At 43.8% G+C, this 27,953-nt stretch overlaps 1 protein-coding gene across 3 annotated transcripts; it reads left to right on the forward strand.

The window, feature by feature from the left end:
* ZNF2 (zinc finger protein 2) lies at positions 1–26,805 on the forward strand. 3 transcript variants are annotated; one of them, XM_055539315.1, is made up of 7 exons: positions 1,848–3,383; positions 6,614–6,682; positions 8,108–8,234; positions 9,542–9,655; positions 10,152–11,130; positions 18,617–18,627; positions 24,146–26,805. In XM_055539315.1, the coding sequence occupies exons 1-7, from the start codon at positions 3,351–3,353 to the stop codon at positions 25,063–25,065; spliced, it is 2,253 nt and encodes a 750-aa protein (XP_055395290.1). In that variant the 5' UTR covers positions 1,848–3,350; the 3' UTR covers positions 25,066–26,805. The 3 variants fall into 3 exon arrangements, with proteins under 3 accessions (XP_055395289.1, XP_055395288.1, XP_055395290.1); XM_055539313.1 differs by lacking the exons at positions 1,848–3,383; positions 18,617–18,627; positions 24,146–26,805 and adding exons at positions 2–1,836; positions 5,763–5,939 and having other exon boundaries at positions 10,152–12,018; XM_055539314.1 differs by lacking the exons at positions 1,848–3,383; positions 18,617–18,627; positions 24,146–26,805 and adding an exon at positions 1–1,836 and having other exon boundaries at positions 10,152–12,018.
* The last annotated feature ends 1,148 nt before the right edge of the window (positions 26,806–27,953 follow it).

Here is a 27,953-nt window from a genome sequence, read left to right on the forward strand (position 1 = left end):
AGTCTTCCCTGGAGCTATAGATCAGTGAGTCTTAGCTTTAGCTGCACATTAGGATCACTTGCATACAGAGAAATCTGTATGCAGGTCAAGAAGCAACAGTTAGAACTGGACATGGAACAGACTGATTCCAAATAGGAAAAGGAGTACATCAAGGCTGTATATTGTCATCCTGCTTATTTAACTTACATGCAGAGTACATCATGAGAAAGGCTGAACTGGATGAAGCACAAGCTGGAATCAAGATTGCAGATATCCAGATATCTAGATGATACCTCAGATATCCAGATGATACCACCTTTATGGCAGAAAGCGAAGAAGAACTAAAGAGCCTCTTGATGAAAGTGAAAGAGGAGAGCGAAAAAGTTGGCTTAAAAATTAACATTCAGAAAACTAAGATCATGGCGTCCGGTCCCATCACTTCATGGCAAATAGATGGGGAAACAATGGAAACAGTGGAAGACTCTATTTTGGGGGGCTCCAAAGTCACTGCAGATGGTGACTGCAGCCATGAAATTAAAAGATGCTTATTCCTTGGAAGAAAAATTATGACCAACCTAGGCAGCATATTAAAAAGCAAAGACATTGCTTTACCAACAAAGGTCTATCTAGTTAAAGCTATGGTTCTTCCAGTAATCATGTATGGATGTGACAGTTGGACTATAAAGAAAACTGAATGCTGAAGAATTGATCCTTTTGAATAGCAGTGTTGGAAAAGACTCTTGAGAGTAACTTGGACAGCAAGGAAATCCAACCAGGCAATCTTAAAGGAAATCAGTCCTGAATATTCATTCAGGAAGGACTGATGCTGAAACTGAAACTCCAATACTTTGGCCATCTGATGCAAAGAACTGACTCATTGGAAAAGACCCTGATGCTGGGAAAGATTGAAAGCAGGAGGAGAAGGGGACGACAGAGGATGAGATGGTTGGATGGCATCACCGACTGGATGGACATGAGTCTGAGTAAACTCTGGGAGCTGATGATGAACAGGGAAGCCTGGTGTGCTGCAGTCCATGGGGTCGAAAAGAGTCGGACTTGACTGGGCACTGAACTGAACTGAGGATCACTTGCAGATCTTTTCAAACTCTCCCTCTTCAGAGGGAGGCCCAGGCATCAATATGTTAAAGCTCTTCAGGTGATTCTGGCATGCAGCTACGGTTGAGAATCCCTACGATGTCTCCAACGAGGGTCCTTCCAGTAGTACCATGGAAGGCTGGCTCCTGTATGCTCAAAATGTAGAGAGTCCACACTGCTGCCCAATTAAATACACGTATATCCTGGGTTCTTCTCTCTTAAGCAGAAAAATGTGCACTGCGCAGCCCCATCCTCAGACCCAAACTATGCGTCTCTCCTGCCCAAACTTTATAACCGACAGTTAACAAATAACCGGAAGCAGAAATAAGGCCGTTCGGAGGGTCAGAAGACTAGACATCCTTCTCAGTAGGGAGGAGTCCCAAGGCTGAGAGAGACATAATTCCTTAGGACGGCCCTCCCATCGGAGGACCAGAGGGACGTGACGTCACACATAAGCAGTACTTCCAGGGGGAACACAAGCCTCACAAGCATCCGATACCGGTTGCTTTTTCATGATCAAGCTGCCGCACTAGCACGTAGGATTCGGTCCAGCGCCGCCAACTCTTCTCAGAAGGGTACGCTCGCGCAGATCTTTATACGTCATATTAAAGCGCTCCCACCGCTGAGACTTCTGGGAAATGGAGTCGCCCAAGGCCAAGCTATGGTTGGGAGCGCGGGCGTCAGAACTCTCTGCGCAGGCGCACTGGTACCCCGACCCGAAGAGGCGCCGTCTTCCTGGGTCCTGAGCAATCTGTGCCGGAGGTGAGAGCTGCGGGTGTGTGCTATTGAGCCGCCGAGAGAGTGCAGCAGCAGAGAGAATGGGATACTGAGAACTTGGGGAAGGTGCAGTAGGAGTAGAAGAGGTGAAGCAGGCGGAGCCAGCCTACAGAACGTGTGTGTGTTTGTTGTGCGTGCGGCGACGTTCCTGCTCGGACAAGTGCGGACTAGGAAAGTTGTACCCGCATCCCAGTGTGTGCGTGTTTCGTGTGGGCACTGTTAGCAGTGGCCTTTCGGCGTGCCCCCACTATATGTCAGATCTCGGCTCTGCGGTTGGAAGTTTGGAGGCTTCCTTCGCCCCTCCGGTACCTTCTTCTCATAACAATTGCTTAATAAAATTGGGTGGAATTGACACTAAATGTAGGGTTCCGCCCACTCCAGTTCCTCTCTTTTCCAAAAAGCGCCTCAGATTTTCTCGTTTAGTTCCCCTCCCTAAACCTCCGTAAGAGTGATCGGGGGCCTTCGTGGGGGAGGTAGGATTTGATGTGGGAAAAAAAAAATACGAAAGAAGTAGCGAAGTGATTGGCAGATTTGAGAAGTAAATGCTTTTTATAAGAGTGAAGCGTCGAGGAATAGTGGGTAGTGGGCGACAAGGATGGGGAAAAACACACTGTGGTCAGGGCATAGAGGATCAGGACCAGACACGGTCAGCAGGATGGATTGTATGGGGCTGACTGGGGATTGACAGGAATAAAGCTAATTTTGGTGCTTTTATTCTAGAGGTCACATTCACAATTAGAGAGGGGAAGGGACTCTGTGTAGGGAGCCAGTCAGGAATGCTGGGAGTGATCATAGTCCTGAATCAAGCTGTCATGAGCCTGAATTGTGATGGTGTCAGTGGTAGGGGAAGATACAAATGACATTGCAAAAGAAGAGTCCGAAGGACCTGATAACTAACTAGATTTGGGAGGTAAGAGAGCCAGGAGAGAGTTTGAATTTGAGGCACCTGGGAAAATAATAAAAGTGTAAGGGCTTCCTTGTGGCTCAGCAGTAAAGAATCTGCCTGCCAACACAGAAGACTCAGGTTCAATCCCTGGGTTGGGAAGATCCCCTGGAGGAAGAAATGGCAACCCACTCCAGTATTCTTGCCTGCAGAATCCCATGGACAGAGGAGTCTGGCAGACTATAATCCATGGGGTCACAAAGAATCAGACACAACTTATTGACTAAACAATAAGGAGAACTGTAAGGGCAGGGAAAGGAATTGATGTGGGGAACTGCATAGGGACAGAGGGTTTTAAGATGCTGACAGAATGCCTAACTCAAAATACTTAGTCATTTGGAAATGCAGGATGAGTTTGGAAGAGGGATTGGGACTAGATTCATGAAGCATTTCTGTAGAGGTGGAAAATGGAGCACCAGGTGTGGATGGACTTTCTGCGAGACAGCAAGAACACTGTACACAGTCTGAGCGCTGGGCAGCGTGAGAAACTTGCCGAAACAGTCAAAAAGCTTCAGAGAAATAAAGAGAAGAGGACTGTTGGAATCAGAGCTCATAAATGGCTTGGCAGTTTTCAAGCATACAGTTTCAGGTGTGTGTGGGGTGTGTCCGATACTCTGTGACGCCATGGACTGCAACACACCAGGCTTTCCTGTTCTTCACTGTCTCCCGAAGTTCGCTCAAACTCATGTCCATTGAGTCAGTGATGTCATCCAACCATCTCACCCACTGTCGCCTCCCTTCTCCTCCTGCCTTCTATCTTTCTCAGCATCAGGGTTTTTTTTCCAGTGAGACAGTTCTTCGAATCAGGTGGCTAAGGTATTGGAGGTTCAGCATCAGTCCTTCCAATGAATATTCAGGACTGATTTCCTTTAGGATTGACAGATTTGATCTCCTTGCAGTCTAGAGGACACTCAAGAGTCTTCTCCAGCACCACAATTTGAAAGCATCAATTCTTCAGTGCTCAGCCTTCTTTATGGCCCAACTGTCACACCCATACATGACTACTGGGAAAAGCATAGCTTTGACTATACAGACCTTTGTCGGCAAAGTGATATCTTTGCTTTTTAAATATGCTGTCTAGGTTTGTCATCACTTTTCTTGCAAGGAGCAAGCATCTTTTAATTTCATGGCTGCAGTCACCACCCAGAGTGATTTTGGAGCCCAAGAAAAGAAAATCTATTATTCTACTTTTTTCATCTTCTGTTTGCCATGTATCTTAATCAATGTGTAATACTCGAAACACACACATATAAAATTGCAATTTATCCTATCAATGAACATGCAAGTTGTTTGTAGTTTACCGTAGTGATCTTTTCCCCAATTCGGATTTGTGTTGCCACTGCAGTCATTTATCAAGGTTTCCTGCCTACTTGGATGTGTTTGGGGATTTTCTAGTTTATCAGTCTGTTATTTACATGGCTATCTTTTCATGAAAATAAATCATTATAGCATAGAGATTTAAAAGTGCTATCTGTTCCTGGGTTCAAATTCTGCCTCACCCTCTTACAAAGCCTAAATTTCCTAATCTGTAAAACAGTACCTACCTTACTAATTTACGAACATGGAATTCAAGTGTTCTTGTAAAGAGTACTTAGCATAGTGCCTGGTAAGTAGCAAAAGTTCAGTAAATGCTAGTTATTACTAATATATCATAAAATAATATTTTACTATGATAACATTACCATATTAATATGATAATATCAGTGGTATTCCATTGTGTGGGTGAACTGGACCATACACACAATGGCATCAAATCCTGTATTTTTAGAAACTTAAGATATTTCAAATTTTTGCTTTTCTGGGACTTCCCTGGTGGTCCACTGGTTAAGAATCCACCTTGCAATGCAGGGGACACCAGTTCTCAGTCCCTGCTTCAGGAAGATTTCACATGCCATGGGGCAGCTAAGCCTGTGCACAACTACTGAGCTCAAGCTCTAGAGCCTATACTCCACAATAAGAGTAGCCCCTACTTGCCACAGTTAGAGAAGGCTCGTGTACTGCAACCAAGACCCAGCGCAGCCAAAAATAAGTAAGTAAATTTTTTTTGTTTTTTGCTCTTCTGTAGATTAAATGAGATGACATATAGAGTGCTTAAGAGGTTGCCTCACATGGCACTCAGTAAAGGTTAGCGTTAATGATAGTTAATAAAAAGCTTTGCGTATGTTTTTCCTTAGGAAAAACTCCAAAGAGGAAATTGCTGGGTCAAAAGTATGTGTTTTAAAGCCCCTGATAGAAATAACAAATTCTGCAGGCCAGAATACTGGAGTGGGTAGGCTTTCCCTTCTCCAGGGGAATCTTCCCAACCCAGGGATCAAACCCAGGTCTCCCACATTGCAGGAGGATTCTTTACCAGCTGAGCCACCAGGGAAGCCCTTCTGGTGGGGTCAGAGCCTTATGGAAATCTAAGAATAAATACAGCTAGTCTACATGCAAACTGTGGTCCGGGCTGATGCTGGGATGAAGTAGGGTTTCAGGGGCCAGGGATTCTTGGGGCTTTGCTTTCAATGCTTCACCACCAACATACCTGCCTGTGTTAAGTCTATAACAGCCTGTTCTCTACCCTGTGCCCCCCACATACTCATGGATTCTGCCTCCTGGTACCTTTGGCTCCTCTGACCCTCATGTTTACTTCTGTCCCTCATGATATACTTTCAGCTCATTGCCCACTGGTGGAACTAGGTTCCTTTTATTTTGTGAAAGCCTCTTAGGCTTTGTGTGAATCTTTGTCATTAAACTTTACTTGAGTTAACTGAGTATATCTCAGTTTCTCACATAAAGAGTCTAAGACATAGTCAAATCAAGCATTTGAGGGATTCATGAGTGGGGCGTGGGGATTGTGTAGTCCTGAGAAGGAAGAGGGAAAGGTGTGTCTGAGGCTTGCCGAGTACTGTCCTGCAGTCAAGGCAGTGTATTCATTGATCCTTGTTATTCATTCACCCATCTAACTTGTGGTCCTGGCATTTCTTAGTTCACGATCCTGAGGATGGATGTCATCTTTTGAAACCAGACCACAAATCAGTCCACGGGTCAGCCTCTGCACTGCCCACCTGTGACCTAATCAGCATGGCCCCAGGATTGAGACTCAGGGTCATGTGGAACAAGCTGTGGCTGCCCCAGGGTTGCTCCATTAGCACCAGGTGTTGCTGTGAGTTGGGTATTTTTCTTTTGAAGAGGCTGTAGGTGTTTCCTTGACAGGACTTGCCCATATAGCCATTCATAAAACTTCTTATACTTTTTGTCTGGTAATCATGATGAACAATCTGATCTGATCTCAGATGCTCAGTCATGTCTGACTCTTTGCAACCTCACGGACTATAGCCTGCCAGGCTCCTCTGTCCATGGGATTCTCCAGGAAAGAATACTAGAGTTGGGTGCCATTTCCTTCTCTTTCAGGGGATCTTCCCTACCCAGGGGTTGAGCCCGCATCTCTTACATCTCCTGCACTGACAAGGGGGTTCTTTACCACTAGCACCACCTGGGAAGCCCCATGATAAACAATATTTAATGTGAATTTATAAAGACAATATGAGCCTTAATATATTCTCAACTACCAGGAATATAACTTTACCTCTAAGATCATGGTAAAAACAAGCACCACACTGTTTTCTGCACAGCCTTGCACTTCAATTCTGGGATGGGGGTGGGCTTGCTCTTGGCCTTGTTTTTCTTTGCTTTCCCTTTGTGCAGGGTGTTGAGGATGAGGGTGGGTACATAACTCACTGGTGTGTGGAGATTTCTTGCTTCATGGGTCACAAAACTACTAAACGAGACTGGTCTTTCTCACAGCCTGTTTCTCATCCCACCTCTCTACCTCATTAGGACTTGGCTCTTCTCTGCAAGGAGAGCACCCTGGAGGGAATGGCTGCTGTGTCTCCAACCAGATGCCAGGTGAGGTAGACTCTTGTGTTTCTGAAATACTGTTAGGCTCCAGAATGTAACCACTTTTCTTTCCATCTTGGGGCTTCTTTGTCAAACCCAACCAGGTGGAGAAAGGACTCCATAAGGAATGTCTTCTTCCCATTTGACTTGTGTTGGTATCTTTCAGTGATGTCTTCTTGCCTTGAATATGTGCCTGCTAGCCTGTCACCAGGGACACAGCCTCTATTGCCTTCACTCTGATTTTGCCTTAAAACTGGTGGTAGGGGTCTGATGAGAAGGTCTGGGGAGCAGCAGGCAGTTTCTAGTTCTGATTTCCCTTTAGTACATCCACAAATGGACTGAAAGTAGGCCCCCATATTCCAGGGAGTGTTGGGTTAGGCAGAGAATGTGACACATACTATAAAGCACCCCAGTGAGGTTGAAAGAGTCCTGAAGAGAGAGTTTTTGTGCGGGTAGGGACACACAGCTTACCCCCTTTCTGCCCCAGGGCAGAGAGTTTTTACTTCTGAGCTCTGCTTAGAACCTCTGCAGACACTCTGGAGACTCATCTGGGTTTTAGACTTGGGGATAAAGATGGAACTTACAGAATCAAAGAACATCAGAGTGAATTGAGAGAAAGCCTAGAGATGATCTAATCAACATCACTATTTGAAGGATTTGTCCACACAAACACATACATAAGGGCTTCCCAGATGGCTCAGTGGTAAAGAATCCGCCTGCCAATGCTAGATGCTGGAGATTTGGGTTCGATCCTTGGGTCAGGAAGATTCCCTGGAGGAGGAAATGGCCACCCACTCCAGTATTCTTGCCTGGAAAATTCCATGGACAGAAGAACCTGGCAGGCTACATTCCATGGGGTCACAAAGAGTTGGACATGACTGAGCATGCATGTACGCACACTCACATAAAGACAATTGGTGCAACTGGACTAAGTTTATAGATTAGATAATAATATCACTCCTCTCCTGATTTTTACAATTATTCTGTCACTCTACAAGAGAATATCCTTGTTTTTTACAAAATATACACTGAAACATTAATGAGTAAAAAGGCATCATGTTTACAAGTTACTTTGGAGAAAAGATAGGCAAATGTGTATATTCTGAGACAAAGATAAAACCAATGTGGAAAATGTTAACATTTGGGGATGCTGGATGAAGGGTCTTTGTTCTATTCTTCCAAGTTTTCTGTAAGTCTGATAAAAGAGCCCCTGATACTCCAAGGCTCAGCTAGAAAGGTAGTGTGGGGTTGTGACCAAAAAGTCATGCCTCAGGGCTTTTTTGCACTTTCCCCAAATGCTTCAACTGTTCTTTGTCAGAACCATTTTCTTTCCACTCCCCCAGCATCCTCCAAACTGTTGTCATATATGACAGTTTTGTCTGGTCCATGTAAGAGAAGGATTATGAATAAGGGAGAACATGATTGTGTTTCCAGGACCCAGTGACATTCGAGGATGTGGCCATAGTTTTCACAGATGAAGAGTGGAGGCGTCTGGTCCCTACTCAGAGGGACCTCTACAAGGAGGTGATGCTGGAGAACTACAAGAGCATCGTCTCATTGGGTAAGGAGAACTTTCCACCAGGAGTAGACCCTGTATTGAGTTGATGTGGAGTTAAGAGGCTAATATATTGACACTTCTTCTTCTCCCACCTGAGTTGGAACCCCTGAGAGACAAGATGAAAGAGCAAAGGGATGTGACTTAACAGTTACAATAACAGTGGCTTTCTTAATCCTGAACCCCAGCCTGGGAGGGGTCCTTGAGCTGTAAGCAGACTGGACAACCACAGGCCCCCTCACTGAGCAGCCTAGCCCTGCACCACAGAGGGCTCACCACAACTAGAGAAAAGCCCGCACAGCAATGCAGACTCAGCACAGCCACAAATTTAAAAAAAATAAATTTTAATGGTGAGGCAGAGCTGTGCTAATTAAAATAATAGTTTAAATTTATTATTATGTGAAAATCAAATTTACAATTCAGCATTATTTCATTATCCAATTTTTTTAAACCATCTGAGCCACCAGGGAAGGCCTCCAGTTTTAACTTTTTTGTTTGTTTGTTTTTAATTGGGAGCCTTCTGCCTAAAATGATCTTTTACTTATAAAAGGGTCTGGCGTGTATTACATACAGTAAGTCATGATGGATTTAGAAATTATCAACTTGTAGATATAAAAATAAATCAAATAGAAATGATTTTAGATGGGGTAGCCTTATTTTCCAAATAATGCTCTCCAATAGTTTTTTTTCCCCAAAAAATTTAGATATAATTGTCATTATCCAGTTTTTAGCAAAGTGTATCTATAGGTATTTTTCTGTATTAAAGTGAATAGAAAGAAAGAAATGAATACAAAATACGAAAGGTGATTTTTCTTATTGTCTGTGCCTCTAGTTTTCCTACAATGAACACAATCCACTTGTTTAAGTAAAATCATACTTAATATGTGTATGTTAGTTGCTCAGTTGTGTCCAAAAATAATTGTACTAAAGCATAAACAATAAGCAAAAATGGGCACCTACATTACACATTCTTATTCAATGTAATCTTTTTTCATTCTCATCTTCCCTGAGGTAAGGACTCTTCCTGCCATCCTACCAGTGCTAGAGCTAGGAGCATCCCATTGACTTCATGGGGGAAGAATAAACACATTAATTCAAATAGAGTCTATCCACTCCGACTGGATGCCACTTGTTCCCTTTTAGAACCTTAGTCCTGACCTCCATTCAGAGGTTCCTGCACTTCTGCATACCTGGAGTGCACTTCCTGCCTTTTGCATTTTCTCTCTGAATTACTTAAGAGGCTGGAATTCACTTTGGAATTGTGTATTTTCATCACATATGACCACCTGGCTTGTTTCTTTCTCCACAAGCAGGACTTCCAATACCCGGACCTGATGTGATTTTTCAGTTGAAGAGAGGGGACGAGCCTTGGCTAGTGGAGTTTCATGGATTTGAGGGGAAAGAAGGTGCAGAGAATGTCTCTCTAGGTAATTGAGTATGAGCTGGGCAGGAGAGTTTTGTTTTGCTTTGTGGTTGGTATTTGGGTGCATGTGGGAGGGAGTATTGAGTATCATATTTTTCCTCAAATTCAAGTCTTCTCCTATATTGTTTATTCTCTGTCACCCACAAGTTTTCTTTTTTCCCCCTCTACACCTTAAAGTATTGTTCACCTTCATTCACCAAATGTTTACTTTCTAGACCTGTCATGTTGTCCATTCAAACCCCTCCACTTAGCTGACACTCCTAATTAATCTGGCTATTTCCTGATGGAAATTCTCCTCTTTTTTTGAGATTTTTCACTACCAGTTCTATTCCCTGTTTCAGTCCCAGGTCTTGGTTTCTCCCTAGAGTGCAATACTATTTGTGGGAGGAAGCAAAGTGACTGTCATTACTTTTCAGATTTATCACAGTATCCCTCCTTTCTGTGCTAACATTTCCTAACCCAGGAAAGAAACAGGCATCTGTATTTTCTATCCATTCCAGATTGGGAGACTAAGCCTGAGATTCAAGGTGCTTCAGAAGAAGAAAAATCAGAAGGATCATTGAAGGAAAATCTTGGAAGAAAAGGTCCTCCATCTCCTAAAGTTGAAGTTTATGTACTGGATGGCAGGTTGGGAACAGAGAAGGAAAGCCCTACAGTTGAGGCCTGCAAGAAACCCCTTTCTCTGGAGGAAAGCTTGTGGCACAGGGCAACCCCTCCCAAGAAATTTCTCACTAAAGAGAGAGACCAGGAATGCAGTAACTGTGGGAAGACCTTTTTTGACCACTCCTCCCTCATCCGCCATCAGAGAACTCACACTGGTGAGAAGCCCTATGACTGTCCCGAGTGTGGGAAAGCCTTCAGCCACAGGAGCAGTCTCAGCAGACACCTGATGTCACACACAGGAGAGAGCCCCTACGAGTGCAACGCCTGTGGGAAAGCTTTTTTCGACCGCTCGTCTCTGACTGTACATCAGCGAATTCATACTGGAGAGAAACCCTTCAAATGCAGCGAGTGTGGAAAAGCCTTCTTTGACCGCTCATCCCTTACCCGCCACCAGAGAATCCATACTGGAGAAAGTCCTTATGAATGTAACCAGTGCGGGAAAGCCTTTAGCCAGAAAAGTATTCTTACACGACACCAGCTAATCCACACAGGCCGAAAGCCATATGAATGTAATGAGTGTGGGAAAGCCTTCTATGGGGTCTCGTCACTGAACAGACATCAGAAAGCCCATGCTGGAGAGCCTCGCTACCAGTGCAGCGAGTGTGGGAAGGCTTTCTTTGACCGCTCCTCCCTGACTCAGCACCAGAAGATTCACACTGGAGACAAGCCATATGAATGCAGCGAATGTGGGAAAGCCTTCAGCCAGAGGTGCCGGCTCACACGACACCAGAGAGTTCACACAGGAGAGAAGCCGTTTGAATGCAGCGTGTGTGGGAAAGTCTTCAGTTCTAAATCATCAGTTATTCAGCATCAACGGCGTTACGCCAAACAGGGAATAGACTAAGTTGGGCAAAAGCTTTAGTCCAAGGATCTCCACGAAAACTCAAGATAGGTCTTCCCCCTCTTAAATCCATCACCTAGTCATCACACCTATGCTGGCTACCCCTCTCCTTTTTCTGCCTCTCTGCACCCACAGTGTTTGAAGAAACACTGTCCACCCATTGTGTTACAGAGCTGATGTGGGATGCCAGAAATTAGGATGTGACTTTAAAGAGTCAGCATTCTGAAGACATTTGTCAGACACTAGGGACAAAGGTTAGGAGGCAGTCCTCAGACAAACCTCTTGTCCGAAGCCCCAGGCATCACTGCACTTTATATAACTGGAGGCCACAGCTGGACAGGAAAAGCACCCTTTATGTCAGAGCAGCACTGTTGTTTCCAGAAGTTCTTTTTTTTATAGCTGTTAGTCCCTCTCTCTTGGAGGATTTTGGGCACTGACCTTGTCCTGTTGTGTCCCAGCATCTAAATCTCTTAATACTACTACTAGTAGCTAGTACTTATTGAGCGCTTATTATGGATTAAGCACTCAGCTGAGAGTTTTGCAAGAAGGAAATTATTTGGTCCTTTCAACAACCCTCTGAAGTAGGTACTGTTATTCCCCACAATTTACAGATGAGCAAACTGAAGTTTACAGAGATTAAATAACTTGTCCAACATAATGGCTAGTACAAGGAAAGTCAGGTCTTGAATACAGGTCTTCCTTCAAAATCTCTTTACCATAAGGCTATAAGGTTTGCTTTATAATTTATGTATGTGTATTATCTCAACTAGATTGTAAGCAGAGACATGACTTATATGTCTTTGTATCTCACACAGTGCCTTGCAAATAATAGGTGCTCAATAAATATTTATCTGAATTAATAACTTTTTGACTACCAAGTTCTATTAAAAACACCTCTTAGAGTCACAGCCTTTCTCTGAATTTCAGTCTCACCTGTACTTTTGTCATCTTGGGCTTCTATTACTGTAGTAGTCACTCCCTGATCTGAATTATTCCCTCCTCTTTATTGAGGAGGGGGATATCCAGCTATGGCCCAATAACAGGCAAACCCCAAATAAACAAAGATTCATTTCTCACATAAAATCGGATGTGAGTCAGTCCTCCTCACCCTCATCATTTAGAATATGTTGCCTCCAATGTCATCATGGGGGATATTCTGGGATACTTTTAATGGCCATAACTTATATCTCATAAATTAGAACCCAGCACCAAAAGGCTAGAAAGTCAACAGGCACCTCAGTAATTGGTTAATATCAACAGCCCCTGTCACAAGTTACATTTTTCCATATCACTGTTAGGTCAGCCTTTCCAAGTGATCCCCTTCCTGCCCACCATTACCTTATTCACGACCTAAAATAGCTCCCTGTTTAATGAAGGTGTCTCTGAATATTTAAAGTCTGCCCTGACATGACCCTGCATTACTCAACTTGAAGCCCTGACTCCCCAGATCCTTCTGTTCCCTGTTGTTTAGTCACTAAGTCATGTCTGACTCTTGACCCCATGTACTGTAGCCCACCAGGCTCCTCTATCCATGGGATTTTTCTAGGCAAGGGAATACTGCACTGGGTTGCCATTTCCTTCTCCAGGGGATCTTCCCAACCCAGATATAGAACCCATGTCTCTTGCACTGCAGGGGGAGTCTTTACCACTGAGCCACCAGGTAAGCTCTATTTCCTGGGCCCTGCCCTATATTTTTATTTTCTTGAAGGTGAGGCACCAGGCAACTTTGACTCCAGGCATCTGCATTCCCTTTCTGTTTACTTAAGGTGAAGCCCAGAAGACCTGATTCTGAAAGACTGTCTGGAATGTAGCTACCCTGCATGAACCCTAATGGACCAAGATCCATTTCTCCCTGGGAGTTGAAATCTAGTTCAAGAAACTGGATTGCCAAACAGACCCTTCCCTAATCTACTCAGCCCTACTGGTCTACCTGTCTTAAAGCAGATGAGCAGCAGGGAAGACTTTTTACATGCGGACTTTCAAAGCAACTTGAGTTAAAACCAGAGTGAAGAATCTGTTGGAGTGGATAATATGTGCTATTATTCAATAATGTCAAGTAGAAAATAAAAGGAACTACTGCCAAACTTTTGGCTGATGACTGTCTCTGAGAGTTCTGAATCTTTATTGGCTTGTTAAAAGTAAGCTGAAGGTCCAGTATTTCCCTAAGATGCTCTGCCATTGTCAGCAAGATTAGACAAGAATGAATTCAGAATTCTAATCGACATTTGGGTAAAGTGATAATTGAAACAGAGTGGGAACATAAATTCAGCAGTTCTCCTTTTGTTACCTTTTAAAACTTAGAGATGTGCAGAGCGTTTTTAAAAGGTGAAGTACCTTTCCATCTCCTGCCAACAACTCTGAGGAAAGGCCCATTTAACTCTTAACTGATACCTCCCAGTAGGACATGGAGTAGTGGAGGCTTCCCATTTTGAGGTTTTAGCTTCACCGGATGGCCACTAATAAGATCAAATGTTGGAATCAGAAATTGGCATTCTTAGCATATAATAAGGCAAAAGACTTGGTAGTGTTTGTAGGGTTTTAACCTAAGATTTTAAAAGTGGTTTTGAAGAAATGAAATAATTTATCTGGTGCTTAAATAAGCCCTAACTTTTAAGAGAGAACTGAAAACTTACCATACAGATTACCAGAAGCACTCCAGGAATCAACTCGTCAAAGAAAAGGATGAACTCTGAGATGAGATGAACTCTGAGATGACGTGAATATGGTAGAGCAAACCTCTGCAGCAAAGCCTGGGGCAGATAACTGGTGGGACTACTAATCCCAGAAATTTATCTGGGATGCCAGGTTGGCCAGCTTCTGAGCTCTGCAGCACTCACTCCCTCACTCATCCCCAGGCCTGTGCTACTAAGAATACATTAACCCCCACAACTCATACGAATAACCAGAGGTGAGGAGGAGCTGGGGAGCAAGGCTACCACATGTCAGTCACTAGGTAACATGATAAAGCCAGAATTCTGATTCCTCAAGAAGTCGAAGAGAAAAACTGCTGTGGATGTTAAATTCCTAAGTGGTCTCTGCTGCTGAGAAGGGACTTTTATGGTAAAAAAGCAGAAAGTAGTTGAAGTGGCCCATGTTGAGCTGAGGTGATCCTTTCCAGTTTTTCCCTCTTCCATGGTGATTCACTGGTTCCCTGTTTACCTCTTTTAATATCAACTTTCACGTCAAAGTTACTGGCCTTTGATGGCACTGGAGCTTCTTAAGGAAGACAGGAATGCTTTACTGGAAGGATGTTGTGCTAAACACAACGACAGACTAGAAGGCAAGAGTGACCCTCAAATTTAAAATCAGGAAATCTAATAAATTTAGGAGAACTCAAGGTCAATCCACCCTTAAGACAATGGGGACTCACTGGGGACCGATGGGTTTTTATACCAAGGGATTCCAACTCCACTCTGCTGTTTTGTGAGACCAAGATCTAATTTTTGAGATTCTACTTTTCCTTATACCAAGGTGCTGCCTGGTCACTTGAGGTAATCTCTGTCTCCACCCCACCCCCACCCGGAGCCGCAAAGGTGTGGAGGCGCTGTAGAGGGGAAGCGACGGAGTGAACAGCCGTTGGGACGAGGGCGCCTACCCTCCGAGGGAGCACAGCGGCCAGAGAGAAATCCTGGTGGGTGGGTGGCGCCCTCTGCCAGTTACAGTTGCGGAGAGTGAATGTCCCTCTCGAGGTGGGTTTTGGTTCGGCAGAGCACGTCCTCTGGGGTCAGAGCCCAGAGTACACCCTGAGGAAGCGGCGGCCCCTGTGGCGTCCAGGAAGGAGCTCTCTGAGGGACTGAGCACCTCTAGAGACCCAGCACAGCGGCGAGGCTCCACGGATGCACAGCCCCCAGCGCAGAATGTAGCCTGGCCAGCCGCCCGCGGGGTCCTCTGGGAAGCAGCATCCGGTGATGCGCGCCGCGCCTTGCGAAGGATTCTGGGAATTGTAGTTCAGCAACGAGTTCGGGCCGGCGCGACTCAGCCCCGCAGGCTCCTAGATGCCTTTGTCGCCCGCCGAGCCTACTCAGTGTTGTTCATGAGGTCGAGCCTGGGGTCCAGGAGGGCTGAGTGCGTGTTCTCTTGAGTCTGAGTGCCCCGAAGGAGGGCCGGGTAGGGCGCCCGGGTGGAGGGCGCCGAGCTGCCCAGCGAGGGTCGCGCGAGCGTTCCCGGGCCTCTAGGTGGACTGGCGCGGTGGACCCCAGGCCCCTCGCGGGTTCGCCGCTCCCTTTTCCCGCAGTCGTCACCAGCGCTAGCGTGGAGAGAGTCACCATGGAGCCGAAGGGCAGAGGTGAGGATTTCAGAGGGATGCCGCCTGCTGGAGAGAAAAAAAGGAGAAAGGCTGCCCTCTGGCTGGGGCAGGCTCAGGAAGAACACACATAACATCTCCTACTAGTTGATCTCACTTTGGGGTTTAAGGGGAGCCCCCGACCTGCATTGCCCTGCTGGTCTTTCGGGTGCCCTGCCGTCTCTAAGTTGATGTATGCCTTCTTTGCCCACGAAATCGACAGATCTGAACATTTGGCTTTTTGATAATGACATTTGTTTTCACAGGAGCCCTGTAAGGCTGTTGTAGAGGAAAGAGAATATCCAAATGGACCCATTTGGCAGATGGGGAAAGTGAGGATTTGAGAAGTCACAGGATTTGTTTAGTGCCCTGGATTTTTTTCCCACATGGCCCATTGCTTTTCTGAGAAAGCCAGTATTCAAAAAGAATTTAACTAGTCTTTCATCCTGTGAACCTGGAATAGCACGGGAATGACTCATTAAGTGAAGCAGGGATTGACATAAGCGGGACTTCGCGTTTCTTTTGACTGTCACTCAGCAGATAAGAGATATAAATGAATATGTCTTTAAGTGTCCAGGATCTTACAGCAGTGTTCTGCTGGAATTTAAAGGCAGAGTATTGGTAGGAGATTCCTGAGGCAGCCATGGTCATGGCTGTCTTGCTTCAGAGATATTGTGGAATTGTCTGTTGGTTCCCTGTGTTGATTCTTCCTAGGTAACAAGTAGTTGTGTCTGGCAATTTCTGGGAGTTTACTGCAAACAAGAGTAGTCACCCTGGCTCCTGTTTCTATTTATAGGGTCACTTTCTGAGGATTCAGACCTTCCTCAGGCTGGAAACCCCAAAGAAAATGGCCTGACCACTGTGCTGCTGACCTGTGCATCCCAGGTGGGTTTAAATTTCTTATTTTTTTCTGTTCTCGGGACATGAGTATGATTTCCTGCATTGTTATGGATTCGCTCAGCCCTGATTCCTAGCCCACTGGCTTCATCGTGTTAAACTGATGAGGGATGAACCTGACAGTCATTGCTCCTGTCTTATGCAGAACTTTCCCTCCTGGCACTTCTCTGTCTGCTTAGTACTAGATGTGCACAAGCTCTTCTGTCTGTAATTGGCCTGCTAGTGAGATGCAAAGGAATAAAAGCCAGTTGCCTCTGCCTCCTGAAGTTTACTGAGGAAACAAGGTATAGATAAGGAAGATAGTTAAACAGGGGCTTCCCTGGTGGCCCAATGGTTAAGAATCCACCTTGCAATACAAGGGACACTAGTTGAGTCTGTGGTCAGGGAAGATCCCACGTGCCTTGGGGCAACTAAGCCCTTGCACAGCAACTAATGAGCCCATGTGCCACAACTACCGAAGCCTGCACGCCCTGGAGCCTGTGCTCTGCATCAAGAGAAATGACCACAATGAGAAGCCCTCGCACTGCAACTAGAGAGTACCCCTCGCTTAACACAATTAGAGAAAGCCTGCATGCAGCAACAAACACCTAGCACAACCAAAAACATAAATAAATATTTTTTTAATATTAATTAAACAGCAAGAAGAAATATATATTTTTCTAAATGCAGAAAATTTTTAAATACTGAAATTACTAGTACAACAAAGCATTAAGTAAGTAAGTAAGTGAAGTCACTCAGTCGTGTCCAACTCTTTGCGACCCCATGGACAGTAGCCTGCACCAGGCTCCTCCGTCCATGGGATTTTCTAGGCAAGAGTACTGGAGTGGGTTGCCATTTCCTTCTCCAGGGAATCTTCCCAAGCCAGGGATTTAACCCAGGTCTCCCGCATTGTAGACAGACGCTTTACCATCTGAGCCACCAGGGACCTCCACAACAAAGCATTATGCTCCAGTTAAAAAAAAAAAATTAATCAATTACAAAAAATTTCACTTCTGACCACAGACTATACTATTGCCTTGTAAGAGTGGTGGCCACCAAATGAACATCATTTCCTTTCATTAGTTGTGGATAAGGGTTTAATTCTTGACTGTAAGATAGTAAGATTTTTAAATAAAGAAACTTTTCAAAATCAAAAAAAGAATAGAAAGAAATTACTAGTACAGACAAGTCATCATAGGCCTTGAAGAGGTTTTCCATCCTCTAGAGTATTTAGAGGGGGAAGTGCTGGCATAAAAGCTGCATTTTGAAAGACAAGAGCAAGTATGTAGTTGGAAAATAGAATATAGGAATATTCCAAGAGAGAGAACAGCTTTGGATAAAAGTCTCCAAGTGATGAGAGAGTCAGAGATTTTCAGAGGGTGTGTCACTGTGGAGTGAGCTGGATGCAGTGTGTTGAGAGAAGCATATGCCTGTTGTAGCCAGACCACAGGAAAGTCTACACAGGATCTTTTTTTAACTTTTTATTTATTTTTTGAAATTTATGCTTAGCTGTGCTGGGTCTTTTTGCTGCTCTCGGGCCTTCTCTGGCTGCCACAGAGGGGGCTACTGTTTGTTGTGGTGCACGGGCTTCTCATTGTGGCGGCTGCTCTTGTTGCAGAGCACGGGCTCTAGGTGTGTGGGCTTCAGTAGTTATGGCGCAGGGGCTCGGTAGTGGTGGTCCACGGGCTTAGTTGCTCCTTGGTGTGTGGACTTTTCCTGAATCAGGTATTGAATCCGTGTCCCCTGCATCGGCAGGCAGATTCTTAACCACTGGGAGGGGTTAACCACTCTTCCTAACCACCAGGGAAGTCCCACACAGGATCTTATTCCAAAGATAGATAAGGCCCCATGAAAGTTTTTAGAGTCCCAGCAAGACAAAACATGCCATGACTGATTAAAGAGAGAAGATGAGTCAAGGTGCCCTGTAGGATCTGGTCCAGGACCCTGGGAGAACAGCCCATCATCCTCATACCCACCTCACAGCATCCAGGTGCTGACAATTTATGCAAAACTCTGGGAGGAAACACCAGTACTGATTCTGACCTGAATGGCTAGATGTCTTTCAGAGGAGGAGAAGTAGGTGACAGAGGATGAGATGGTTGGGTGGCATCACCAACTCAATGGACATGAGTTTGAGCAAACTCCAGGAGACTGTGAAGCACAGGGAAGCCTGGTGTGCTGCAGCCCATGGGATTGCAAAGAGTCGGACACAACTGAGAAACTGAACAACAACAGCTTTCAGAGGAAAGAGGGGAAATCTACTGTCTACTGGACAGTGTGTGATTGGTTTACTCACCCTCCAGGCCCCACACAGGCACACTGAGCAGCAGTGCCCTCCATAAATGAGTTTGATTGCTGAGGTTTTCTCAGAACTAAAGCCTGAAAGGAAGTGCTAGATAGTCTGTCCCTGCTACCTTGCTTGTAAAGAAAAGACACAGTACAAATTATATTGCCTGGGCTGAACACTCCTGAGGCATATGACCTTAAGGGACCCTAACTTAAAATGGGAAGTGATTTCATCGTTCAGGTATAGAAAAATAGTTAACTTATTTTGAGCAGAGAATATTCAAGTAGGTAGTTCTTTTAACTTTATTTCATTATGTGAATTACTTGACCGGTTGTTTTTGGAGGATATATATACATATGTGTGTATGTGTAGTCATAATTGGGGCTTAAAATGCTGTTTTATAAATAAATCTATATGTGTAGCAAAATCTTAATTTTTTTTTAATATATACACACTGAACAAACTTTTTAGCCAGTCCAATGCATTTATATTCAAGGGGCTGTGGCAAAAGTGGTGTTTCAAAGAAAGCCATAACTGGTTCATTTGCTAGCATCCCAAGGACTGATCTGTTTCAATATGTCTCCTTTAACTTGAAGTTGTATAGAAAAAAGTTTTAATAGAATTGAAAAAATTATGAGACATTTATCATTCATGAACAGATTCAGCTATAGATTCAAAGGAACATTACCCACCCTGCTCACTCTCCCTACATTTGAGTGAACAATCTAAACTTTTTGCCTGTCATCTAGGTCAAGGGAGGGTAAAGTAAACACTTCTGCAGTGTTTTCAACATTTGATAAACTTCCGTTCCCCTCCCACCTCTGTCCCCATGCACACTTTCATAGAATACCCCATTTAAACTTGTTTCTATTCATTCTTGTTCAAACGGTCCTCCTTTCAACTCGTTGACAAATATTTACAGTGTTCCTGCTCTGTGCCAGAGACTAGGGCTGCTTCATTGAGCCAAATTAAACCTGGTCTCTGCTCCTGTGGACATTAGTGTCTAATGGGACAGACAGACGTTCATCACAAGTCCTCTCACCATGTGCATAACCCAGGAAAAGGGAAAACCCATGGTGCCACAACCTAGAGAGTCAGGGAAGGCTTCCCTGAGCTGAGAGCCAAAGTGTGAGTAGGATCAAAATAGCTGAAAGGGGGACTTCCCTGGTGATCCAGTGGTTAAGACTCCCTGCTTCCAATGCAAGGGGCACAGGTTCGATCCCTGGTCTGGAAACTAAGATCCCCCATGCCACATGGCATAGCCAAAAAAATTTTTAAATAAATACACTTTTTTTAAAAAACACCTGAAAGGATGGGGCAAAGGGGGAACTTTCAGGAACAGGAAGCAATGTGTATAAAGAGGCAGAAGTAGTTGTTGTCCACATTTCAGGCAGCCACCAGCTGGAGCACAGAGAATACAGGAAGAATGGAGTGAGATGGGATAGAGAGTAGATGGTGGGGGTGGGTGGCAGAGTAGTCAGACTGATTGGGGAAAAATGGCGAAAACACTTTAGGAACTCATAATAATTGGGGCTTAAAATGCTGTTATATAAATAAATCTATATACTGTGATATGTGTAGCAAGCATCCTAATTTTTTTAAAAAATATATTGGACTGATTATATTGTCAAAGGAAAACTAGAGGGAAAAGTAATTCCTATTTATTGAATTTCTTGTATTTTTAAACCCTACCATAAAGAAAGTGCTTAATTTATAATTACATTTCCTCTACTCTCCCATGTCTAAATAGTAAGGATTTCTATAGTTCTATCATTTAACTTGTCGATACGTAAACTGGGAAGTTGGTATCCTCTGATTTTACCCTGAAGATGTTCCTTCCCAGCTGCAGGTTTTATTCGATTCTGGTGCATGGAGGTCAGGAGTGAGTCTGTGGTTGTAAATACATCAGTGTTGGAATGGTAGAGATCATTTTGCCTAACCTTCCTATTCTCCCTGTCTTCCTTCTCCTATGCCATCTTCTTGAGTCCTGCCCAGAGGCTTCTGGTAGGAGGTCCCTTGGTGAGCACTGATGTGGTTGGTTTTCAGGGATCGATGATGAGGGACATGGCCGAGGCTCTCACCCAGTGGGAACAGCTGACCCCTCCGCAGGGAGGTGAGCCTAAGAAGCCTAGGAATCTGGTCTTGCTCGGTAAGCAGCACTCCCACCCCACCCCCACCCTGTGAAATTACCCAGTGTGGTACCTTGGCTTCCTCAGTTCCTAGGAGCTCTGAGGTTCTTAGATGAAATGATTCCTAATCCTGGTGTAAGGCAGGTACCTTCTACTCTTTGTTTCTAAACACAGGCTTAACACTTCTAGAATCAGAAATGAGCACCTTTTAAAAATTGTATTTGCCAAGGCAATAGCCGTCCTTCTTCCCTATTTCCTGACTGAGGATGCTGAGACAAAGTTCTAGGAGAAACACCTCTTAAGAAATGGGTGTGGAGAAGGAATGGGAACCCACTCCAGTATTCTTGCCTGGGAAATCCCATTGACATAGGAGCCTAGTGGGCTACAGTCTATGGGGTTGCAAAGAGTTTGACACTTGGCAACTAAACAACAGCAAACACTATCAAGCAGATTGTGATTTGGGAAGTATGTCTTCATGAAAATGGTACATAAAATGGAGAGTTAAGTGACCTAGCAATATGGAATATAAAGTTTTATAAGAAATGTGTATAGAATAATAGTTGCAAATATTCAAATAATAAATCTGTGGCTAAAGGGGGGGAAAAAGAGGAAATGGGTGCTTATTCTTTTAATAGGGAGAGGTGAAAACAAGTGATTCACTGGTTCTGAACTCAAGTAGACTCCATATCAATCTTCCTAACTTCTTCAGAGAAATCCTGTCTTATCCTGTTCTCTCTGACAAGCAACTCGCTAACACTGAACATATACACTGAGACTCCTTTTTCTTTCCGTGTAAGCAGGGCTTCCAATTTCCAAGCCTGATGTAATCTCTCAGTTGGAGAGTGGGGAGGCGCTGGAAAGAAAAGTCTCAAAAGCAGCTAATCCAGGTGAGTGACTGTCAGAAACCATGAACAGGAAACCCAGATGGGAACAGCATCTTAGAAATGCTTGACTTTGCTAGACCCAAGGAAAGGTTAAAGTGCCATTCTCCTGGGCCTCATTGTATCTCTGTGGATGATGATCTGTTGTAAAGTCATAGATTTATTTTGGTAAACAAATACTTTCCATCCTTTCAAATTAGTTCTCTTCTCCAAATAAAGTGAAGTGAAATCAACTCTTAAATATTTATTAATAATTTGGGTTCAAGGCTCTAAACCAGGCTTTTTAATATATGCTATTTTATTAATATCTCTTCAGGATAAGTTGACTTTTTTGTCTCAGACCAGTGACCATACATTGGTCTCTGAGTCTTCCCTTGCCTTACTGTCTATCTAAACGGGGGCAGCATAGCATAGTGGTTAAGAGTGCAGACTTTGGAACCACTTTTCCTGGGTTCAAAGCCAATTTGAACTACTCATCAGCTCTAACCGCTAACAGGTAAATTATCCATTTGTTTGTTTAGTCAATAGGTTGTATCGAGCTCTTTTGCCACCCATGGACTATAGCCTGCCAGGCTTCTCTGTCCATGGGGGATTTCTGGACAGGAATACTGGAGTGGGTTGCCATTTCCTTCTCCAGGGGATCTTTCCAACCCAGGGACTGAACCCATGGCTCCTGCATTGGCAGGTAGATTCTTTGCCATCTGAGCCATCTTGGAATTATCCATTCTGTGACTTAAATTTCCCAACAGTAAAATGGGGAATATGTAATGCAGATAACAATAGCTCTTAACTCATAGGGTAGTTGTGAGGATCAAATGAAATAGTCTAAGAGAAATGCTTAGAACAGTACCTGGCTATATGCTAAGCAAATGATAACTAAGGATTAAGTCCTGCTAACTCTTTGAAAGATTTGAGCCTGTCACTTCTGTCAAACTGGATGCTGTAATAGACCACCAGCTATTTATACTTTCTTTAATTTTTAATTATATTTTCTTATCCTTGTCTACTTAGGCAGCATATTACTGCCAGATTCCCCACTGTGAGCTACTTAACTCTTGCAGTTCCGTATTCCTCTTCCTGCCCTCAAGACCTTTGCTAATCTACCTGCCTAGTCATTGTACCTTCTCTCTTCAGCTTGAACCCTTAACACCAGACAGGCAAGTCTCTGACTACCCTGCACTAACCGTGTGTTCTCTATGAATGTTTGGAGCTTCAGTTCTTCCACTCCCCTTAGCTGAAAGTCCGTTTGCCTTTAGCCTGTTTCTACCTACTTGTCCTTAAAAATCCCAGCACTTCCCTGATTATATGTCATTGAGAACATTGTACTGTATTGATTTATGTCATGTAAAGTCTTGTTTGGAATGGATACTGATGACCATTTAAGCCTGGAGTATTTAAACATTGCTAGCAGTGTGGCTTCCCCGTCCCTTCCCCCAAACTCTTACTAAGAAGTCTAGAATTTGAGGCCCAGTCTGGACTAATCTGAGTCTGTGAGGGGTTTGAACTTCTCCTCCCCACACACTGCTCATTTTTTGAAAAAACTTGGTTCTGGCTTACTCTTTCCAGTGTTTTCGGTGTGGAATGATCAGAGCTGCTAAGTTGCCTTTCAATTACTAATTTAATTTGTAGATCTGGACTACCTTGAATGCTAGCTTCTAGGATTTTGTGTCACACTCTGAGACAGTGGAACCAACAAAGAGTTTTGTGTTAAGTGGTATGGTTTTAGAAGTTCAGTCTGCTAGCAGTGATTGGGACATACTAGAACAAGAAAAGATTGGTGGTAAGGTCAGCTGACAATGAACTTTCTCAGAACGTGATGCTCTGATAAGGTTGTAACAGTGGGCAGTCCCTGGCAGACCACCCCTCTCTGAGCCCAGCCCAGTCTCCACCAGACCATGTGTGTTATCTGCTGTTTTCCCCGTCACCTCTGTTTCGTCTTGTTCTATTACTCTTTCTCATTTCCTCCCCTGCTAGACACAGTAGTGTCTCCCTTTATGCCTCTGCACCCCTTTGCCCAGTCATCTTTCTTTTCTCATACTCTCTCAAGGTTGCAAAGCTATTTGTGAGAACTTACAAGCTCTGTTCCCTGTAAGCATTTTTTGTTTGTTTCATTATTTTCCTTTCACAGCAATTATTTTTCTCCCAGTGTAAGAAATGATAACATTGTAGTTTTGTTTATTTCAGACTGGGGTACAGGACCACAGAGCAAGGAGGTAACCCCAGAGCAGGACATTTCTGAAGAAGAATCAACCCCTGGGGTGTTAGTAGAGAGATTTCCAAAGGAAAGTTCCAGTGAATGTGAAGATTCTTTAAAGAATCAGCAGGAAAACCATGAGAAACATTTAATACAAGAGGTTGGCCCTCAGACGAAACCTTCTAGGGAGAGAAGCTACCAGTGTGATGAATTTGGAAGAAATTTTAGTCGGAGGTCATTACTTGTCCAACAGCAAGGAGAGAGACGACATAGTCGTGATTTATTTAAAAAGAACTTGAAGCAAAATTCAGATCTAACGAAACATGAGAAAATCTGTGCAGGAAAGAAACCTTGGAAGTGTAATGAGTGTGAGAAGGCCTTTAGTTATTACTCAGCTTTTGTCTTGCATCAGCGAATTCACACAGGAGAAAAACCCTATGAATGTAATGAATGCGGTAAAGCCTTCAGTCAGAGCATACACCTGACTCTGCACCAGAGGGTTCACACAGGAGAGAAGCCTTACGGATGCCACGAATGTGGGAAAGCCTTCAGCCACCGCTCAGCCCTTATTAGGCATCACATAATTCATACTGGAGAGAAACCTTATGAATGTAGTGAATGCGGGAAGGCCTTCAATCAGAGTTCATACCTCACTCAACATCAACGAATTCATACTGGGGAGAAACCTTACGAGTGTAATGAGTGTGGGAAGGCCTTCAGCCAAAGCACGTTCCTTACCCAGCATCAGGTCATCCACACTGGAGAGAAACCCTATAAGTGTAATGAGTGTGGAAAAGCTTTCAGTGATCGCTCAGGCCTCATTCAGCACCAGAGAACTCATACCGGGGAGAGGCCTTATGAGTGTAACGAGTGTGGGAAGGCCTTTGGCTACTGCTCAGCCCTGACTCAACACCAGAGAACTCACACCGGGGAGAAACCCTACAAGTGCAGCGATTGTGCCAAAGCCTTCAGTGACCGTTCAGCCCTTATCCGTCATCAGAGAACACACACTGGAGAGAAACCTTACAAGTGTAAGGACTGTGGAAAAGCCTTCAGCCAGAGCTCATCTCTTACAAAGCATCAGAAAACTCACACTGGAGAAAAACCCTATAAGTGTAAGGAATGTGGAAAGGCTTTCAGCCAGAGTTCATCCCTTTCTCAACATCAGAAAACTCATTCTGGAGGGAAAATCAGGGAATATGGAAAAGCCTTTAGTGAGCATTCAGCCTTCAACCAGCAAAAGAGAATTGATACAGGATAAAAGCAATGTAAATGCAATACATTCACAACATCCTTACTGAACAATTACTATAATGCTGTGAGGGCTACAAAGGAATTAAGAATATGTTACAAAAGAGATTTAATTGAGAAGTCATTGGTGATATGGGACATAGCTTACTCAGAATGTGAGAAAAGGGTTTTGCATTTTTTAAAAATATCCTGTCAGAGGACACTGTGAATTTCCCTAGGGAGAGAGGAAAATTATTTCCAACACCCTGATGTGTATGTAAGCTACCAAATCCTTGCACAAGAAACAGGATGTGCCATGATGGAAAGAGGACATCTTGACTGGGCTAGATGGTCTCATAATGCTAAGGGGATGATATTTTAAAGGGATAAATGGTCCTTTTAGGCAAACTGAAGGGGTAGAAATCAGAGGTTGGCAATTTGCATTGTCTGTCCAGAGTTGAGAGTGGTGGTGGAAGAGATGTTGTCCTTGGTCTTAAATACAAGAATTAAGCGTGTGCTCAGTTGCTAAGTCATGTCTAACTCTTTGCAACCCCATGGACTGTAGCCCGCCAGGCTCCTCTGCCTGTGGGATTTCCCAGGCAAGAAGACTGGAGTGGGTTGCCATTTCCTTCTCCAGGGAATCTTCCCAACCCAGGGATCAAGCCTGCATCTCCTGCATTGGGAGGCAGATTCTTTACCACTGAGCCACCTGGGAAGTCCTATCTAATATATAGTCAGTTTTATTTCATCCACAGTTACCCCAAAATGTCATTTACAGCTCCACCATCTGTTTTCAATCAGTGATAACACATTGCATTTTCTTTGCTCTACCTCTGTAGGCTACTTCACTCTAGAATGATCTTTCCACTTCTTTTTGTCTTTCATGACATTAACATTTTGAGGAGTCAAAGCCAGTCGTTTTGTGGAATGTCCCACAATCTGTATTTTCTGATAATTTTCTCATGATTAGAACCAGATTAAGCATTTTTAGCAAGAAAGCTACCTGACTGTTGTGTAATCCTCAAATCATATCAAGAAACTCAAAATGCCAGTTTGTCCTGCTGGTAAGTTTGATTACTTTGTTCACATGTTTGTCCAAATTCTCTCATTATAATTAATCATCTCTCCTTTTCGACTTAATAAGTCATCTGAATGTATTACTTCCCAACAAAAGTTCACCTCATGTTTTTGGACTCCATTGAAGACGCTTGCCCGAATCAGTTATTACATTGTGCATTAGTGCTAAGTCCCTTCAGTCATGTCGGACTCTTAGTGACCCCATGGACTGTAGCCTGCCAGGCTCCTCTGTCCATGGGATTCTCCAGGCAAGAATACTCGGGTGGGTTGCCGTGCCCTCTTCTAGGGGATCTTCCCAACCCAGGGACGGAACCTGCGTCTCTTATGTCTCCTGCACTGGCAGGCGGGTTCTTTACCACTAGTGCCTCCTGGGAAGCCCAACTATCTTGTATGCATCAGTAATTTGTTCTTTCCCACTGACAGTATAGTGTTCCATTGTATGAATATACTACGATCTGTTCTACTGTTGACAGATAGTCAAGTTGTTTCTAGTTTGGGGCTATTATAAACATAACTGCTATGAACATTCCTGTTAGGCCTGTGCTTTTCTGTTGAGCATATACCTAGGAGGAAAATTCCTGAGTCACGAAGCAGACATATATTTAGCTTTAGAAGATAATGTCAAATGGTTTCCAGACAACTTTTACCAATTTAAAACACCTCTGTCATTAAAGCATGGGCATTCCAGTTTGTCTACACTGTAATTTTAGTCTTTAAAATTTTTAACAATCTGGTTCATGTGCAGTCGTCTCTCATGGTGCTTTTAATTTTCATTTTTCTGATAACTAATGATACTGATCACTTTTTCAAATGCTAATTGAATATTTGGATATCTTTTTTTTAAGTGACTATCTTACCAAGTCCAAGCTACTATGGCCTGCCAAAATGACAGGCAAATAAATCGAGAGGTGAGTTGTTGGGGCAAGGAGTAATGACTTGTTCAGAAAGCCAGCAGACCAAGAAGATGGTAGACTAATATCCCAAAGAACCCTCTTCCCTGAGTTAGAATTCAGGCTTCTTTTATACTAATAGGTGAGTATGTAAAGTCCTGATTCTGGCCAGACTCCAGCACAGATTATTAATTTCTTCCTGCCTGCAGCCATTCACAGGTGGGTATGGTCAGGATGTTTACTGTGAGCTAAACAAAGGTATTTTCACTGAAAACTCATTACCCAGGAGGCAGGGTTCTCAGAGATTGTTGTTTAGTCACTCAGTCGAGTCCAACTCCTTTTTGACCCCACGGACTGTAGCCCTGCCAGGTTCCTCTGTCCATGGGATTTCCCAGGCAAGAATACTGGAGTAGGTTGCCATATTGTTCTCCAAGGGGTCTCCCCAACCCAGGGATCGAACTTGCATCTCCTGCATTGGCATGTGGATTCTTTACCACTGAGCCACCTGGGAAGCCCCTGTCAGAGATGGACCAGTATATATAATTTAATTTATAGGCAGTATCCCTTTAGTGACTAATTTAATAATAGAACACAAAGTTTCCTCCCTGTTACAACTATTTAAGTCATTTGTTCATTAAAAAAGATTCTGATTCATTTGTGGAAGTTCTTTATATGTATTCTTGATATAAGTTCTTTGTTAGTTATCTGTATTAGGAATATTATCTCCCATCATTTTGTTATAGTAAAATGTGGAAAGTGAGAATCCTTCTTGCTGGCTGCTCCATCCTTAGTCTGACATGGAAGGGGTTCCAGGCTTACTTTTTTTCTTTCCTTGTACCAAATCAGAAACCAGCCTTTCTCCAAAGATCCTTGGTTTCTTTTAGTAAGACGTCCTTCTTCTTTTGGTTTTGATGTCTGAAGGTAGCTCTTATATTTTTATAAGCAGACTATG

This window comes from Bubalus kerabau, chromosome 11 (assembly GCF_029407905.1).
Source record: "Bubalus kerabau isolate K-KA32 ecotype Philippines breed swamp buffalo chromosome 11, PCC_UOA_SB_1v2, whole genome shotgun sequence".
Lineage (NCBI taxonomy): Eukaryota > Metazoa > Chordata > Mammalia > Artiodactyla > Bovidae > Bubalus > Bubalus kerabau.